The 18,325-nt window shown below is 40.1% G+C and overlaps 1 protein-coding gene across 1 annotated transcript in view; it reads right to left on the bottom strand.

Moving 5' to 3' along the window:
* Window positions 1-18,325, bottom strand: part of LOC128696196 (protein O-linked-mannose beta-1,2-N-acetylglucosaminyltransferase 1-like) — a 121,390-nt gene that overhangs the window by 79,634 nt on the left and 23,431 nt on the right. The window contains exons 5-8 of the mRNA XM_070094830.1: window positions 15,800-15,924; window positions 9,516-9,586; window positions 3,047-3,313; window positions 118-316 (exon numbers count right to left, since the gene is read on the bottom strand). Of these exons, the coding sequence (XP_069950931.1) occupies window positions 118-316; window positions 3,047-3,313; window positions 9,516-9,586; window positions 15,800-15,924 (662 nt within the window). The remainder of the gene's footprint in view (window positions 1-117; window positions 317-3,046; window positions 3,314-9,515; window positions 9,587-15,799; window positions 15,925-18,325) is intronic.

The raw sequence follows: 18,325 nt of genomic DNA, 5'->3' as shown, positions 1-18,325 counted from the left end.
CAATTCTTATCCCAGTAAAATAAGACAAAATTGCATTTATTAGTTAAAATAACATGGAGTGTTCTAGACGAAACATTGTGTTATGTGTAACATGTCAAAACTCTCAACATTACTAACGTGACTTCTCTTGGGCCAGAGAGGAAGCACTTCCCGAGCCCAGCGGCGGTTCACCATCCAACCATAAGCTGGCAGTATCTGCTCACGGTACAGGCGCGAAGTGTCCACAGCTGTCGGCTTAAAGCTATTGTAGTTAAAGGCATTCACACAGAAGATGGTCTCATCTGCGTCCAGCAATGGTGCTGTCTGATGGAAATAACTGGAAAAACAAACCACATCAACTATTTGTTACAAATTTTATATTTATTACTGAGCCCATGTAACGTTACTTCCTTTATTGTGGGTGTAGCAGCTACTTTATGTGCACTAGCAACTCATCCTGTGAGCGGTAACTCAAAAAGAAAAAAAGGATTACAGCGGTCATAAAGGAGTTTTATCAAATCCTGGTAAGGAAACAGTCATGTAGCGTTTAGATATTAGAACAGAGACATTCACTGATTACAATCTAATTTTGCTAATGTATATAGTTAACGCTAAATAAAGATAATCTCAGGATATCCGAGATATTTTCGTAAACAATGAAGAGTTGCAATTTTCTGTAGGATTTGTTTGAATGTACATATCTCTAAAGGGTTTATTTTTGGGGGGGTTGGGGGCTGATCTAAAATAAAGCGTTTTAGTGTATGGCCCTGTCTTTGTCCACACACTTGACTTCTCACACGACTAGACTATCCTAGCCTAGCAGTGATTATTACAGTAATAAAGCACTAATCCCACAAGGGTCATATAGCGCTACCGAGCTAGCTTAGCAGTGAGATCTTGTTGTCTACTCTCACCACACACATTTCTTATAATGAATAACAGATCTACTTCCAGTTCCTTCTGCTTCAAGTTTCTCTTTTAGTCATTTTCTCATAAGGGTCTTTATGGATTCCGTTTGACAGCTCAAAAAGATATACAGAGTATTCTTTAAAATCCTATGAATCCTTCTGACTTTCCTGTGCTAAAATTGACGTTCATTTTCATATTAAAATTTACGCTTTTCTCATCTGTGTATTTTCCACTTTTCTGTTTTCACTTTGCATTGCTAAATGTTCATTTATATTTTCAAGTTATTCTAGCTAAGGGAATTCTATTTAATAGCGATCTTCATGTGGTTTCTTCGCTTACCTACACATGTTACACATTAACTATTCAGCATCTCATTCTTAACCACAACCGCTGCTTTATCACCTTTCCAACTGCCCACTACCTCATCCACTTCCTCCACACACCTGAGAGTCATCGCTCCTTCTAGCACATCTTACTCTTTCCTTCCCCATGCATAAAATCTCCACTTCTTTTTAACATTTAAGAACAAAATATTCTTTCCATCTGTCCACATGGATATCAAACATTTCGCTGCTTTTGCTTTTAATTTCAAAGCCCATTTTGTTTCCCAGTCTTTCTCGCTCATCTCTCTCTCTCTCGCTCATCTCTCTCTCTCTCGCTCATCTCTCTCTCTCTCTCGCTCATCTCTCTCTCTCTCTCGCTCATCTCTCTCTCTCTCGCTCATCTCTCTCTCTCTCGCTCATCTCTCTCTCTCTCGCTCATCTCTCTCTCTCTCGCTCATCTCTCTCTCTCTCTCGCTCATCTCTCTCTCTCTCTCGCTCATCTCTCTCTCTCTCGCTCATCTCTCTCTCTCTCGCTCATCTCTCTCTCTCTCGCTCATCTCTCTCTCTAAAACCGTTTTTTATTCTCAGCAAAATTCTGATAATTACTAACCCATTGTATAGCTTTTACAATAAAAAGTTTCATATATTAATTATTCTCCTTTATGTTTTCTTTACTTCGTCCTTCCACTAATCGTTCCTCTTTCCTCCCTCACCCACCATTCTATAACCACAAACCTCTGCTGCACATTCTCAACATGGCATTCTAAAATCCACAGTACTGTTACCTCCTCGACACTAATCGCCGTCATCCATTCTACCAAAACCTGATAATACCCATCACTAAGTCTTTTATTTAATTAATTTTCCTTCCTTCCACTTTCACCCACTGACATCATTTTCACTGTGGTGCATCTTTCTTCAGCTCTTACTCTGGCCACCTCTAAATAATGATCATCATATCAGTTACTAAAAAACGAAATGTATATCAAGGAATGTGTTTTCAACATTTATCCAAGACAGAATATTTTAGTAAGCTGCTAACTGCCCACTTCATCACACCTCACGTACGTACTTATTTATCTTCTTTTTATAACATGATTTACCTATTACCAAACTTAGCACAATTCATTAAAGGTCCCTCATTATCATATGCCCCTGGTACTTCAAATTATCCTATTATGCCCTTTACGACAATTTCTCGCTTGGTTCAAACTTCTCTAACCCTTCCCAGAATTTACCTTTCTACTAATTTAATCCTAATTTTTGAAGAAGTGGACCGGTACGCCAGCGGAAGGCCTCGGTCAGATAACCAAAAGCTCCAACGGTGGGTCATCACATAACTAAGACCCGCGTCAGGAAACACTTGTCCTGTTTCCTGACAAATCTTACTTAACCTTTCTACTCAACACCCTTCTCACCTCACATCCCGCTTACATTCTACACTGCATTAGTGCACTAGTCAACTGAATAATCAGAAAAACAATCCTAATACATTCATTCTGTATCTGGACCCTCTTCAGCATAGTGTAAAAAAACGTGGCTGTCCAGGCTGTGTAACACAGTTTATCCGTTTTGCATAAATTAAAGCAAATTGTATTGGCTTAACACAAAGCAAATCTTAAAGAAAGGTGCTCAGGCCTATTAACAACAGCCCTCTGTGGAAATTCTCTCCAAGATAATGGTGATGCCATGAAAATTAAAAATAAAATTAGTCACGGAATTAGTCGTGGCTCTTGTAACTACAACTCAGTGAGTTCACAGTAAACACCAGTGAAAATTCGGCCCTTGCAAGCACAGCTCTGAGTACACAGTGGAACACAGTAGTTTCACCTCACCTGATAAAGTCAGGAGCCAGGATTAGATCATCCTCTAGGATAATAATTTTATCAGCTGAAGGGAAGAAATTGAAAGCTTGGAAGATAGCGAACTTGATGTGTTCATTAATGCGGACCATGTCTCCAGGAGGGGCGGGGTTGTCATGGTACACTGCTGGCAGCCCAAGCACACTAGCGAAGTCTTTTGCTTCCTGCTGGTACCCATCCACTGCCAGCAGGATGGAGGTATTGCCGCCCCCTGCTTGTGTCCACAACTGCTGCACTTGCCTACAAGAACACACCAACATATTAATTATATTTCTAGTAGGATTTTTAGTATGTATGATGAGCAACAAGAAATGTATAGAATTAGACACGTGCAAAATCTGGGTATCTTTATTGTAGACGTTTCGCTATCCAGTGGTTTTATTAATACATTCAAGGACATAATGTGAAGACAGTAGAACTATATACAAAAGATGAGGTAATCAGTCCTTCAGCCTTGGAGCTGAAGAATACGTAGTCTACGGCACTCCAACTCCAAGGCTGAGGGACTCATTACCTCGTCTGTTGTATATACTTCCGCTGTCTTCACATTATGTCCTTGAATGTGTATTGACAAAGCCACTGGATGGCGAAACGTCTATAATAAAGATACCCAGATATTGCACACGTGTCTAATTCTTCATTCTGTCGGTATTGTACATCATACATGTACAACAGGAAATACTCCTAACGTACTTCGTCAAATATGACTTAAAACTAGAATTTTTATTTTATTAAACTATTTGCTGCTGTTCTGAATTATTTCCTCCATTTCAGAAATCAACACAAAATCACTAAAACCAACCATCGACAATTATTCGCATTCCACAAACCAAACCTATAAGTCAATCTAAGCCACTGAACGTAAACTGCGGCACCTTTTGATGAAAGGAGAAATATTTCCATCATTAATACCCAGAAAAAGACATCACTCTCTGGGAAGACTAGCGCGTCTTCCAGGACAAGAAGCGCACCTTTCCAATACACAAGCCCTCAAACACTACCACCTCAATTAGTGACTTATTTTTTTATTGAACAAAATTTAGAACATTCGAAGTATGCGGCTACTCTATTTTATATGTAACAGTTACAAAGTCCCCTTCAACCCTACATGCTCTAACCTGAACTTCACTCTCCAGATAAAAACGTCTTTACTGCTTTTAGTAACTTACTACTTATTTCATACATCCGCAGCATCTACCTCATATGTTTATGAACACGGTTATAAAACAAGTAAATGTTTAGAATATTAGGAGGCGGTGTGGGATTAATAGATAATGAACCTAATATGAAGTGGATATTGTCATAGTTGCTCGATGCCAATGACATTCTTATCTGGACATTCTGAAGAGAGGTTGCAAAGGTTAGTGGAGAAGTTTGGGAAGATGTACATTTGAATGGCACTGATATTATACTAGAAATCTATAAATACTGTAATACTTTACAAAATACGGGTTTAATTAGATTTTCCATGACCAACTGCACTATTCCTTCTGCATGGATTGAGGTAGAAGCGGCTAAACTTATGCAATGTGTGATATGTTGAGATTGCCTCCAATATTACCTGGAGTACAGTTGTGCAAGAAAGGTATAAAATACCGACAATATGAAAGTTAAGACACATGTGCAACATCTGGATATCTTTATTGTAGACGTTTCGCCATCCAGTGGCTTTATCAATACAGATTCTAGGACATAATTAGAAGACAGTAGAACTATATACAAAAGATGAGGTAATCAGTCCCTCAGTCTTGGAGTTAGTGTTTACAGCATCGTGGTGGTGGAGAATCTGGAGCAAAGGTAAGGAGATTGGCGGTTATATAGACGTCAGTGGATAGGGACGTGTAGCAGACGAGGGCATAGTCACTTTTGTATATAGTTCTACTGTCTTCTAATTATGTCCTAGAATCTGTACTGATAAAGCCACTGGATGGCGAAACGTCTACAATAAAGATATCCAGATGTTGCACATGTGTCTTACCTGGAGTATACCTGGAGAGAGTTTCGGGGGTCAACCCCCCGCTGTCCGGTCTGTGACCAGGCCTAGGTCACATAAGGTGACCAGTTTCTACCCGAGACTACAGTAGTTGGTGCTAATCTGGGTTATTAAGCCAAGTGATGAAGTCCCACGGGACGTGACCAAGTGTGGCGTGTGGAGCCTTTGTAATTTCTAGAGAGAACACCTGTCATGGTCTCTTAGACCTCTCTGTTTGAGAAGAGTGGTGGTTGGTAATCCTCAAACCCAAATCTTGTTAGTGGATTCTAACCTCTATGGAGGCCACATGTGGCGGTCTATATAAGCTCAGAGAAGTAGCTAAGAAAGGACTTTCGAGAGGCTTTTGCTGAGGGAAGAGCTGTGGCCGGGCGAGGAGACAGATGAGGCCAGTGCGGGGTCTTGAGAACTGTGGCTAGATGCTGGCTGGTCTCCTAGGACTGAGCTGTTCTAAGGACTATTCTGCAAGTGTATATTCGATCTCGTCAGCTAATTGTATTCCCCAGTCTCAATATTCTTGTATTATCCCCAGTTATGTTAATATCAGTCCCTTTCCTTTTTAACCAAGAATATTGTTATATAAATATTAATAAATTGTAATAGAATGGAATAACGTATTCACTGTCCCCGTCTTTGTTTTATTTTTATAAGGCTAAATCTAAGTGGAGGTGGGTAAAATCCACAGTTGATAGTAGTAATGGAAGGCGAGGCGGTGTAGTTGGCCGGTGCGCCGACGACGACTGTAGAGTGGGGTGAGCGGGGAAGTGGGGACAGATGAACAGCGCTGGAGAAGAATATCTTCAAGTGTAGAGAAAAAGCCAAGGCTAAACCCAGCAGCTAAGCACTCGTGGGCAATGAGAAGAACAGAAGGCGCAGGCTGTGCTAGCAGGCAGTCGTGGGGTGCAGGTCTTGATTAGTAGGGCAGCAGGCAGGGTCGAAGGAGAGGCCAGTAGGCAGGGTCACAGGAGAAGGCAGTTGGAAGGTGTTGAATGCAATGACTATTTAAGGTGGGTTAGTTGAAGAACCGTTTTCAAACATCTTGAAGTTGTTTCTGGAGAGGCGATACATTTGTGCTTTGTGTCCAAAGGTGTATTTGTGGGGTTTGACGAACTCCAGTACTTGTGTCACGTGATGTGGTGGCTCACAGGCAAACTTGACAGTTCCAACACAAAGCCCCTTGTACAATTCAAAGCCCATCATAGTATCGCTGTTGGATGGAGATGTGAAGACTAGGGTGTTCCATTCTGTAGTACTGGTGTGGGTGTCTTCTTTGTCCTCTTCCTCGGAAGAGGATTCTGTAGACTGGTCTTCGTTGGTACTGGTAGGTGGCTGTGGTTGGTCAGGAGCAGTGGTGAGATGTGTTGATGGCTTGTCAGTTGGCTGAGAGTATGAAATATCGTTGGAAGAGGCTTGGGAGGCAATGAGTAGAAATGTCGTTGTTGTCGGTGGTTGAAGTCCTTTCAGCAGTTGGAGATGTATCAGGAACGGTGCAGTGAAGGTAGAGGTCAGCAGGTGCAGTGAAGTTTACGACGTTGAAGATAAGCTTGACGATGTCGGCAGTAGGTGTAGAGTCAGGCAAGTTGAAACTTGGCAAGTTGTTGAAGCGGAAGATTTCGTTTATTGTGGTGTTAAAAAAGTTCCAGGGTTGGCTGCACTTGCAAGATGTGCATACACCAAGCAATACAAAACTTTTGAAGGAGCGCCGTCTGGAAGTGAAGAAGAGGAGTTGCTGGTGGAGGATGTCTGTTTGGCTTTGAGAATCTTGGTGGCGTCGGACTGTAGTTTGGTGATGGCTGCAAAGAGCAGAGATTTTGTGCTGTTTATCAGGTTCTCTTGGATTTTCTTAGCGCTGATTTTCTTCCTTAATGGGCATTTTGCTGAAGGAGTACAATGGTTACTCTTGGAGTTGAGGAATGTTGGAGTATTAGTGGTAGTGTAGAACCTGAAGTCATCTCCCTCACTTCCGCAGTTTGAACAAAACTTTCTGTCCTTGATGGGACAATCCTTGGTGAGCCAGTGCGCCTCATTACCCGCACTTATATGTTAAGGGTAAAAAGGGACCTACTTTTTTTCCTCCCTCTCTCCTTCCCCGATATATGACAAATAGGAGGATACATTTCTCGGATCGAGCAGCGACTGAAATACATCCAGCTTGAATTGTGATGGTCACGCGCTAATAATAAAAATATAAATACTAAATAATAATATTTCTACAAGTACATGATACAACTATTACAGACCTAGCCGACATCACTGCCATACTATATAGACAGCCCATGCTTATGCACAGCAATTCAGGCAGCTTAGGTTCATCTTGTCCTCCAGAATGCCACCCATAATAGTCGACTAACACCCAGGTACGTACTTACTGCTATGTGAACAGGGGCAACAGGTGTAAGGAAACATGACCAACGTTTCACTCGTACTAGGATCGATCCCCGGACTTCAGTGTGACCTGAGGACGCTACCAACTACGTCACTAACACCCGCATTTTCGACACGACAGCTACTGAATGAATAAAAAGAATGCTAGTGATTGTATTTCCTGTTTTTGGTTCATTCTTCCTCGGTGGGAGACGGCCGTTGGGGTAAAAACAATACATTGTTAGACCAAACTTTAGCTCTCATATTACATCAAACAGGATGAGTTGTATGCACGAGGTAATAAAATGTGTCAGCCTCAGGTGGAAGACTTCAATAGGGCCATCAGGATGACGTCAAGTAATCATCTATCTATGACAGCTCTAAAGATTTCGCTCCGACTGGACTGGAATTCTTACTGTTACGTAGGAATTACCCAGAGTCGTGAAAAGGAAGTAAAAGATAAGAAGTAAGATATATGAACCAAAGAGAAGAAGCCGTGTTAATGAAAGAACAGAACAGTAAGTAGTCTTTCTTTAAACAGACAGTTCGAAGGTAAGCAAAATTATTTTATGTAAATTTACGTTAATTTTGCATTTATTTTTGAAATGCAAGTTATAGCACACATACAGATGCACACGGTCAACAACTCAAAAGAAAAAAATCCTAAGTAATACTGACAGCACATTACTGTTAAAAGCCAATTAAGTGTAATTTTATAGTAGTATATTACGATTATGAGTCTTGAGATGAATCTAGGAGATAAAGCAGTAGTTTTACAAAGAACAGGTTAAGGTTGAGCTTCCAGCAGTATATGTAATAATAGACAAACCTCCTTCAAAACCATGTTCACCTGACACACAGTCCATCACTAAATGGCTATAATGACGATCCATCATCTCACAGGTGAATGCAAGAACCATAACAATGGAGAGGTTATCTTGGCTCTCCACAACAACACTGTTACACATGTCTAGGAAAACATTTTCATTCATTCTGGCTGATATGCCGTTTTCAAGAGACCGACACAAGCGATATTATCCGTACTCATTTCAGAAATTTTAATGACGTGAAAAGTAACGCACGCACATAGTCAGGAAATAAGTCGTGAGAAGAGAGGAAATTAATTAGGAACAATAATATTGAAATGACACCCACCCCTACAGTGGTCTTTACCATAAAAACCAGAGTTCTCCAAAACTAAGAGACAGAACAATAACACAGGCACAACAGGCGTTTGCTGTACAAATACCAAGATGGTAAGAAAATCAGCGATCTATAAACATGCTTACAAGAGCACAAATATTCATCAAGAATCAACGACACAATGCCTTCGTGGTTCATGGAAGCAACTCTCATACATCATGGTTGGGGGAAAACATGACTAATACTATGTAAAATTTCTAAAGCCAAAAGGTGTGTTGAAGCAGCCACCATTCACCTCACAGTCTACCCAACACAACATGGGAATGTATACATTGACACAGCAAGAAAAAAAAAAAACTTTCTTAACTCAATACCATAATCGTAAATCACCTCTCACATGATGTGACTTGACTTGACTTCCCCTCCATGATCTGGCCTTAGGATTCTTTATGAGTTATTTATATGGTAGTATTTGTGTACTTTACAAAGCCCAACAATGAACCAAATGTCATTAAATGTCTTAATCCGTTTTAATTTTATTCAACCTATGTTAAAACCTAAATTGGCCTATGGGGGTTGTGTCTTGTTGGCCGCAGTTAAAGGAAACATGCAGACAGCGTATTAAAACTTATAAGATTTCCATAAAGGCATTTACATTTGAAAAGTATAAATGATGGTAGATAGCTGCAAACAGTGAAGAAGTCCTCGTTGGCTAACAGGATGACAGTAAGAAACATGATAATTATATGCCATAAAAAAACATAAAATGAACAACAGATGACAGTTATAAACTGAAAAAAAATGGCAATAACGGATTTAGCCGGAGGAAGCAGGTGCTACAATAACTCGAAATTTAAATACACATTATATTAGTTTTGATAATAAATAAACATTATAGGCGAATAAATTACTGATTGTATTAGGCAGACAGTCGCACATACCAACCTGAGGACCTTGTACTGATGCCGTGAGGTGACAATGACGATAGGGATGGGTTCCTTCAGCAGCAGCGCCGGCTGTAAGGAGACACTTGGTAAGGATTGCGCTAAACAATTTATAAGTACCATAATGTGCTAGGAGACAGTACAAAATGTAGTGAGACCCCACACTAGACTAGAATAGCAAAACTTCATAATTTAGTTAAGTGTAAATCCTATATCGACTGCTTGAGAGCCATTAAGGCTGCAACTCTGTATCAACACTAACATCAAGAATCCATAAAATAGGGATTATATGAACATTGTGTATATTATTATTATTATTTTAATCAAAAAGAAGCGCTAAGCCACAAGGACCTTGTGTATAGAAGAGTACACAAACTTCCCTTGCAATTATCTCTATTCGTGTTCTTGTTTCTCGCCCTATGTTCTTGTATTCATTGGTTTTTCCCGTCAAGAGTGTCGGTGGTGGCAACGTGATGCTTTTTTTTCCCCCCACCCGTTGCAGTGGTGGGTCATATGACTAAGACCCGCGTCAGGAAACACTTGCCCTGTTTCCTGACGAATCTTACATGACCTAACCCGATGAAGGTCCATTCTGTCTCCAGTTTGTTGGTGACGGTCAATCAGTGAAGTCCAAAATTCTCAACTAATCACAGGAGGCCATGATGTGACAACCCACAGGAGGCCATGATGTGACAACCCACAGGAGGCCATGATGTGACAACCCACAGGAGGCCATGATGTGACAACCCACAATCCTGAACCGAAGTGTAACCGTAGCCTGCACGCAGCGCCACAACATTACCACCTGCAGGGCCCTATCATGTTCCTTGAAGGCCATAGATACTTAACGTGTTAGTCATGGAGTATAATACCGACAAGTTGATGAACAAAACAAGTGCAACACTTGGGCACAAGACACACATGCAATGTGGTTATAATTAACTCCGAAATTTGTTCCGTAGGCCCTTTGGTGGACGCATTTTCGTAGATATATCGATTTCTATGGGCAGACAGCTAGTCAAAATGGACTCAACATTAATGAGGATAATAGCGAACCTTGTGAAAATGTTGATCTTGAGTGAGAATCATACTCTCACATGGAGGGTGGATTATGTGATGAGGAAGCCAGTGTTCCTCTGGAAGTAGATGTGGGAGGAAAAAAATCAACTTCCGTGACTGGAACAATATATAATTAATCCTCACGTAGGAGACAAACTTATGACTTATGTCTTCTGAATACAACATACAGGGTTATAAACTATTCCACACTGATAGGGTCAATAGGAAGGGTGGTGGAGTGGCGATGTATGTCAGAGAAAATTTTAATTGTCTTAGACATTATATAAGATTAGAAACATCGAACACAATCTGTTTGGCTACAGTTTCTCGAGGGACGTGACAAATTAATTTTGGGTGTGATTTATAGGCCCCCAAACCTTGACAGGGAGTGCAGTAAGCTGTTACGGGACGAAATTCATAAGGCATCTAGATATGAAAATGTTGTGATAATGGAAGATTTTAACTTTAGACAAATTGATTGAAACAATATGACAGGAAATCTTGAGTCTAGTGACTTTCCTGATACGGTTCAGGATTGCTTTTTAGAACAGGTTGTGACAGAACCAACTAGAGGAAACAATCTGCTTGACTTGGTTCTTGCCAACAAAGATTCACTAATTAATAATCTTGAGGTTAATAACAAAAAAAGGCACAATACCGTGACTGGAACGATACACAAATAACTCGCACGTAGAAGAGAGGAGCTTACGACGACGTTTCGGTCCGACTTGGACCATTTACAAAGTCACACCAACGAGAAGTAGAGCAGGACGGGTATATATATATATATTAGTAGTAGTAGTAGTAGTAGTAGTAATGGGGAAGTAAGGAGGAGGAGGAGCCAGTCAAATACAAAGAAAGGGGAGCACTGCAAGGGAGCTAGGTGCCCACAGAGGGAGAGCAAGAACAGAGGTGGGGGGAGGTGAAATAATGAAATAAATAATGAAGGAACAGAAACACAAGACAGAAGAAAGAAAGACAACCCAGAAGAGAAAAAAGGAAAGAGGAAAAGGAAAGAGGAAAGGGAAAGAGGGAGAAGAAGAAAAAAGGAGGAATCAGGTTAAGTCACGGGTGTTCTGAAGTTTGGAGCATTTTACAATGTAGTGGGAGAGGAAGGCATCTACAGAGACGAAGCCAGGACTAAGATTCATACAAGGAAAGTTGTGTATTAGGGAGGATTCAACCAAACGGCGACTGTTCGAGTTGGAAGTAGGGAAGACAGTTTTAGCAGAAGACCAGTCAATAGGATGGCTGTGATCTCTGACGTGACAGAAAAGAGCATTGTTAGTGTTTACCTGGAGTTTACCTGGAGAGAGTTTCGGGGGTCAACGCCCCCGCGGCCCGGTCTGTGACCAGGCCTGGTGGATCAGCGCCTGATCAACCAGGCTGTTGCTGCTGGCTGCACGCAAACCAACGTACGAGCCACAGCCCGGCTGATCAGGAACTGACTTTAGGTGCTTGTCCAGTGCCAGCTTGAAGACTGCCAGGGGTCTGTTGGTAATCCCCCTTATGTGTGCTGGGAGGCAGTTGAACAGTCTCGGGCCCCTGACACTTATTGTATGGTCTCTTAACGTGCTAGTGACACCCCTGCTTTTCATTGGGGGGATGGTGCATCGTCTGCCAAGTCTTTTGCTTTCGTAGTGAGTGATTTTCGTGTGCAAGTTCGGTACTAGTCCCTCTAGGATTTTCCAGGTGTATATAATCATGTATCTCTCCCGCCTGCGTTCCAGGGAATACAGGTTTAGGAACCTCAAGCGCTCCCAGTAATTGAGGTGTTTTATCTCCTCGGCAAGTCTTTCTGACAGACTTAGGGAGCACAAAAATAGTGTTAGGCCTTCCTCTCCCACTACATTGTAAAATGCTCCAAACTTCATAACACCCGTGACTTAATCTGATTCCTACTTTTTTCTTCTTCTCCCTCTTTCCCTTTCCTCTTTCCTTTTTTCTCTTCTGGGTTGTCTTTCTTTCTTCTGTCTTGTGTTTCTGTTCCTTCATTATTTATTTCATTATTTCCCCTCCCCCCACCTCTGTGTTCTTGCTCTCCCTCTGTGGGTACCTAGCTCCCTTGTAGTGTTCCCCTTTCTTTGTATTTGACTGGCTCCTCCTCCTTACTTCCCCATTACTACTTCCATCTCCGCCACTACTACTACCACTACTACTACTACCACTACCTCTTCGTGCCTATATATACCCGTCCTGCTCTACTTTGTAAATGGTCCAAGTCGGACCGAAACGTCGTCGTAAGCTCCTCTCTTCTATGTGTGGGTTACTTGAGGTCAATGATGAGCTTGGGGAAAGTGATCACAAATCACTTAGTTTCAATATATCACGGAATTACCCAAATAACTGCAATCAAATCTGTCCCAGATTTTCACTTGGCCGACTTCATGGGACTGAAAAATTACCTGGGTGGGCTAAATTGGGATGTCCTGACTATGGGTCAGGTAGGTGATCTTGGTTGCCAATATGACGTTTTTCAGAGCATAGTTCTAGCTGCCCAGACAACTTTTGTTCCAAGTAGGGAAATTAGATCTAACAAAAATGATCCCAAATGGATGAACAATAGATTAAAACATCTCATTGGTCAAAAGAGAGGCATATACAGGCGTATCAAAAGAGGGGATGGGCAGTTAAGAAATCAATATATTCAATTAAAGAGAGAAATAAAGAAAGGAATAAGAAAAGCAAAAAGGGATTATGAGGCTAAGGTCGCAGCAAGGGATTCAAAGACTAACCCAAAAGGGTTCTTTCAGATATACAGAAGTAAGATTAGGGACAAGATTGGCCCACTTAAGAGTAACTCTGGTCAGATCACTGACAGTGAATAGGATATGTGAGAAATTCTCAATACCTACTTCCTCTCAGTTTTCACCCAGGAAAATACTAGCGATATTCCTGAAATAATAGATTATGTAGAACAGGATAATAATAAACTATGCACAATTGCGGCAACTAGTGACATGGTCCTCAGACAAATAGAGAAACTAAAACTTAACAAATCCCCAGGTCCTGATGAACTGTTTGCAAGGGTGTTAAAGGAATGTAAAGAGGAAGTTAGCATACCTTTGGCTAATCTTTTTAACATATCACTACAAACTGGCATAGTGCCTGATAAGTGGAAAATGGCAAATGTAATACCTATTTACAAGGCAGGTGACAGGTCCTTGGCTTCGAACTATAGACCAACAAGCCTTACCTCTATAGCGGGAAAATTTATGGAATCAATAATTGCCGAAGCAATTCGTAGCCATCTTGATAGGCACAGATTGATTAGTGAATCTCAACACGGTTTTACAAAGGGGCGTTCCTGTCTTACGAATTTACTAACTTTTTTCACTAAGGTGTCTGAGGAGGTAGATCATGGTACTGAATACGATATTGTGTATATGGACTTCAGTAAGGCTTTCGACAGAGTTCCACACCAGAGGCTATTGAGGAAACTTAAGGCACACGGAATAGCAGGAGAAATTTTTTCCTGGGTAGAGGCATGGCTGACAAATAGGTAGCAGAGAGTTTGCATAAATGGGGGTTATTTGTGTATCAGTCTTCAAAGATAACATCAGATGGTTACTTTACTAGGACTAAAACTGTAAGTGATCCTGCACTCTGGAAGAAAAAGTCACCGTAGATTTGAGGTGCTAGTTTGCTGAAATCATCCCACTGCAGAGTATTAATGACTAACTTTTCAATGTCAGGCAGAAAATTTTGTGTAAAGAAGAGGTACGTAAACAAGGAAAAGTTGTGTAGGCACTTGGCAAACAGAATCTGTCGAGAGAGACTGGTAACTTGCTCACCTTCAACTGGTCAAGTGTACTGCCATGTGTCCAAACTATTTGGCAGCAACAAGTGTTTTAATCACTTTCAAATTGGTTTTGATGATTGGAGGAACACAAATACAGGATTACTGCTGATGAAGACATCAGATCACATCGAAGTACTCTCCATGATGCCGGAGCACAAATTTATAATTGGATACAGAACTACAGAAGGTGAAAGAAAGAGCTTATAAGCAATGCTCAGAGCTCAAATAGATGACAAGATGAACAGTACCTCTCTGTATGTTTGCACCGTTTCTGGAAACTGAGGGTGCACGGTAGTACACTGAAGCTGTTGAAAAAAATGCATGGGACATTAAGTCGATACAAAAAATGTTCTCCGATCAACCATGGAACAAGAATGCTCGTCTTACCATGTACTATTCTCTGTGAGAATAACATTGTGAAAAGCATTATTTAAAGATGTTATTCTGATTTGGCACTGAAAATACCTCGGAAAGTTCATCTCTAATGCTCATCTCCAATTCATCTCTTGCACTTCATTAAAAATATTCAAGAGATTTTTGTTACTTTTTAATATGCAAATAAAAAAAATCTAAATTTTTTCTTCAAGTCCTTTACTTTTTGTAGGCCCTGGACATAGTGCCTACTGGATAATACAGTCCTGCATAACACTGTCTTTATTTCTGCTATCAGTGACTATATCTAACATCAACGGTCATTTATAAATAATATTTTAAGGTTTAACATCCAATACACTCTCCAAGTGGAGGGAAGGCGGGGTAGGGGTCGGCCTAGGAAAGGTTGGAAGGCGGGGTAGGGGTCGGCCTAGGAAAGGTTGGAAGGAGGGCGAGGACGTGTGCGAGGGGCGTGGACTTCCAGCAGGCATGCGTGAGCGTATTTGATAGGAGTGAATGGAGACAAATGGTTTTTAATACTTACCGTGCTGTTGGAGTGTGAGCAAAGTAACATTTATGAAGGGATTCAGGGAAACCGGCAGGCCGGACTTGAGTCCTGGAGATGGGAAGTACAGTGCCTGCACTCTGAAGGAGGGGTGTTAATGTTGCAGTTTTATAAACTGTAGTGTAAAGCACCCTTCTGGCAAGACAGTGATGGAGTGAATGATGATGAAAGTTTATCTTTTTCGGGGCCACCCTGCCTTGGTGGGAATCGGCCGATGTGTTAATAAATATAAAAAATAACATCCTATAATTTATCTATGAAAATGTATATAAAACACTACTGTAAATCACGTTTCTTAAAAATGTGAAGCGAGTAAAATGATTTATATATACAATGTGATGATGGTTGTATAAATCACTTCTGAACATAGTAATGAAACGTGATATGTTTTAGCGAAGCATTACAAGAGGCATACATTTTAGGAAAGTTTTGTAAAAAATAAAGAAAAACATTTCAGCAAAACATTACAAAAACAGAGTTGACTTACAGCTAGATGAGGAGTGAGAGAGGATGGGTGTTGACACTGACAGAAGGCACCATAACCTTCATATTTCTGACAGAAGGCAGCACGTTGCTGCAGCTCTGGCAGGTTGTACCATCCACACCAGCGTCCTGCAATACTCACCATCATACAACCAGTACACCTTATTGGACAAAATTTATAGTTAGTTGGTAGTAAATTCCTTACAGTGGGATAATCAGCAAGTCCGGATAATAAGCACCTTCCTGGGCCCCATAATTTAGTGTTTCAAGAATAGGTCAGGTATGAGTTAATGTTACCACTCACGAAATATATCCTCAGTACAACTATAAACTGTGCTCTCATGTATTTATTATTTAGCTGCATAACAGATAACAAAGGTATACTGCATAACATAACAAGGGTATACTGCTTAACAGATAACAAAGGTATACTGCATAACATAACAAGGGTATACTGCTTAACAGATAACAAAGGTATACTGCATAACATAACAAGGGTATACTGCTTAACAGATAACAAAGGTATACTGCATAACATAACAAGGGTATACTGCTTAACAGATAACAAAGGTATACTGCATAACATAACAAGGGTATACTGCTTAACAGATAACAAAGGTATACTGCATAACATAACAAGGGTATACTGCTTAACAGATAAAGGTATACTGCATAACATAACAAGGATATACTGCTTAACAGATAACAAAGGTATACTGCATAACATAAGGGTATACTGCTTAACAGATAACAAAGGTATACTGCATAACATAACAAGGGTATACTGCTTAACAGATAAAGGTATACTGCATAACATAACAAGGGTATACTGCTTAACAGATAACAAAGGTATACTGCATAACATAACAAGGGTATACTGCTTAACAGATAAAGGTATACTGCATAACATAACAAGGGTATACTGCTTAACAGATAAAGGTATACTGCATAACATAACAAGGGTATACTGCTTAACAGATAACAAAGGTATACTGCATAACATAACAAGGGTATACTGCTTAACAGATAAAGGTATACTGCATAACATAACAAGGGTATACTGCTTAACAGATAAAGGTATACTGCATAACATAACAAGGGTATACTGCTTAACAGATAACAAAGGTATACTGCATAACATAACAAGGGTATACTGCTTAACAGATAAAGGTATACTGCATAACATAACAAGGGTATACTGCTTAACAGATAACAAAGGTATACTGCATAACATAACAAGGGTATACTGCTTAACAGATAAAGGTATACTGCATAACATAACAAGGGTATACTGCTTAACAGATAAAGGTATACTGCATAACATAACAAGGGTATACTGCTTAACAGATAACAAAGGTATACTGCATAACATAACAAGGGTATACTGCTTAACAGATAACAAAGGTATACTGCATAACATAACAAGGGTATACTGCTTAACAGATAAAGGTATACTGCATAACATAAGGGTATACTGCTTAACAGATAACAAAGGTATACTGCATAACATAACAAGGGTATACTGCTTAACAGATAACAAGGGTATACTGCATAACATAACAAGGGTATACTGCTTAACAGATAACAAAGGTATACTGCATAACATAACAAGGGTATACTGCTTAACAGATAACAAAGGTATACTGCATAACATAACAAGGGTATACTGCTTAACAGATAACAAAGGTATACTGCATAACATAAGGGTATACTGCTTAACAGATAACAAGGGTATACTGCATAACATAACAAGGGTATACTGCTTAACAGATAACAAGGGTATACTGCATAACAGATAAGGTTATACTGCATAACATAACAAGGGTATAGCACATAACAGATAACAAGGGTATACTACATAAGGGTATACTGCATACCAGATAAGGGTATACTGCATAACAGATAACAAGGGTATACTACATAACAGATAACAAGGGTATACTACATAACAGATAACAAGGGTATACTACAAAAAGGAATACTACATAACAGATAAGGGTATACTACATAACAAGGGTATAGTACATAAGGGTATACATAAGGGTATACTACGTAACAGGTATGGGTATACTACATAACAGATAACAAGGGTATAGCACATAAGGGTATACTACATTACAGATAAGGGAATACTACATAACAAGGGTATAGTACATAAGGGTATACATAAGGGTATACTACGTAACAGGTATGGGTATACTACATAACAGATAAGGGTATACTACATAACAGATAAGGGAATACTACATAACAGATAACAAGGGTATAGTACATAACAGATAAGGGTATAGTACATAACAGATAAGGGTATACTACATAACAGATAAGTATACTACGAAACAGGTAACAAGGGTATACTACATCACAGGTAACACGGGTATACTACATAAGGGTATACTACCTAACAGATAAGGGTATACTACATAACAGGTAACAAGGGTATATTACATCACAGGTAACAAGGGTATACTACGTAAGGGTATACTACATAACAGATAAGGGTATACTATATAACAGGTAACAAGGGTAT

Source organism: Cherax quadricarinatus, chromosome 48 (assembly GCF_038502225.1).
Source record: "Cherax quadricarinatus isolate ZL_2023a chromosome 48, ASM3850222v1, whole genome shotgun sequence".
Classification (NCBI taxonomy): domain Eukaryota; kingdom Metazoa; phylum Arthropoda; class Malacostraca; order Decapoda; family Parastacidae; genus Cherax; species Cherax quadricarinatus.
This window is presented reverse-complemented; position numbering and strand designations above follow the sequence as displayed.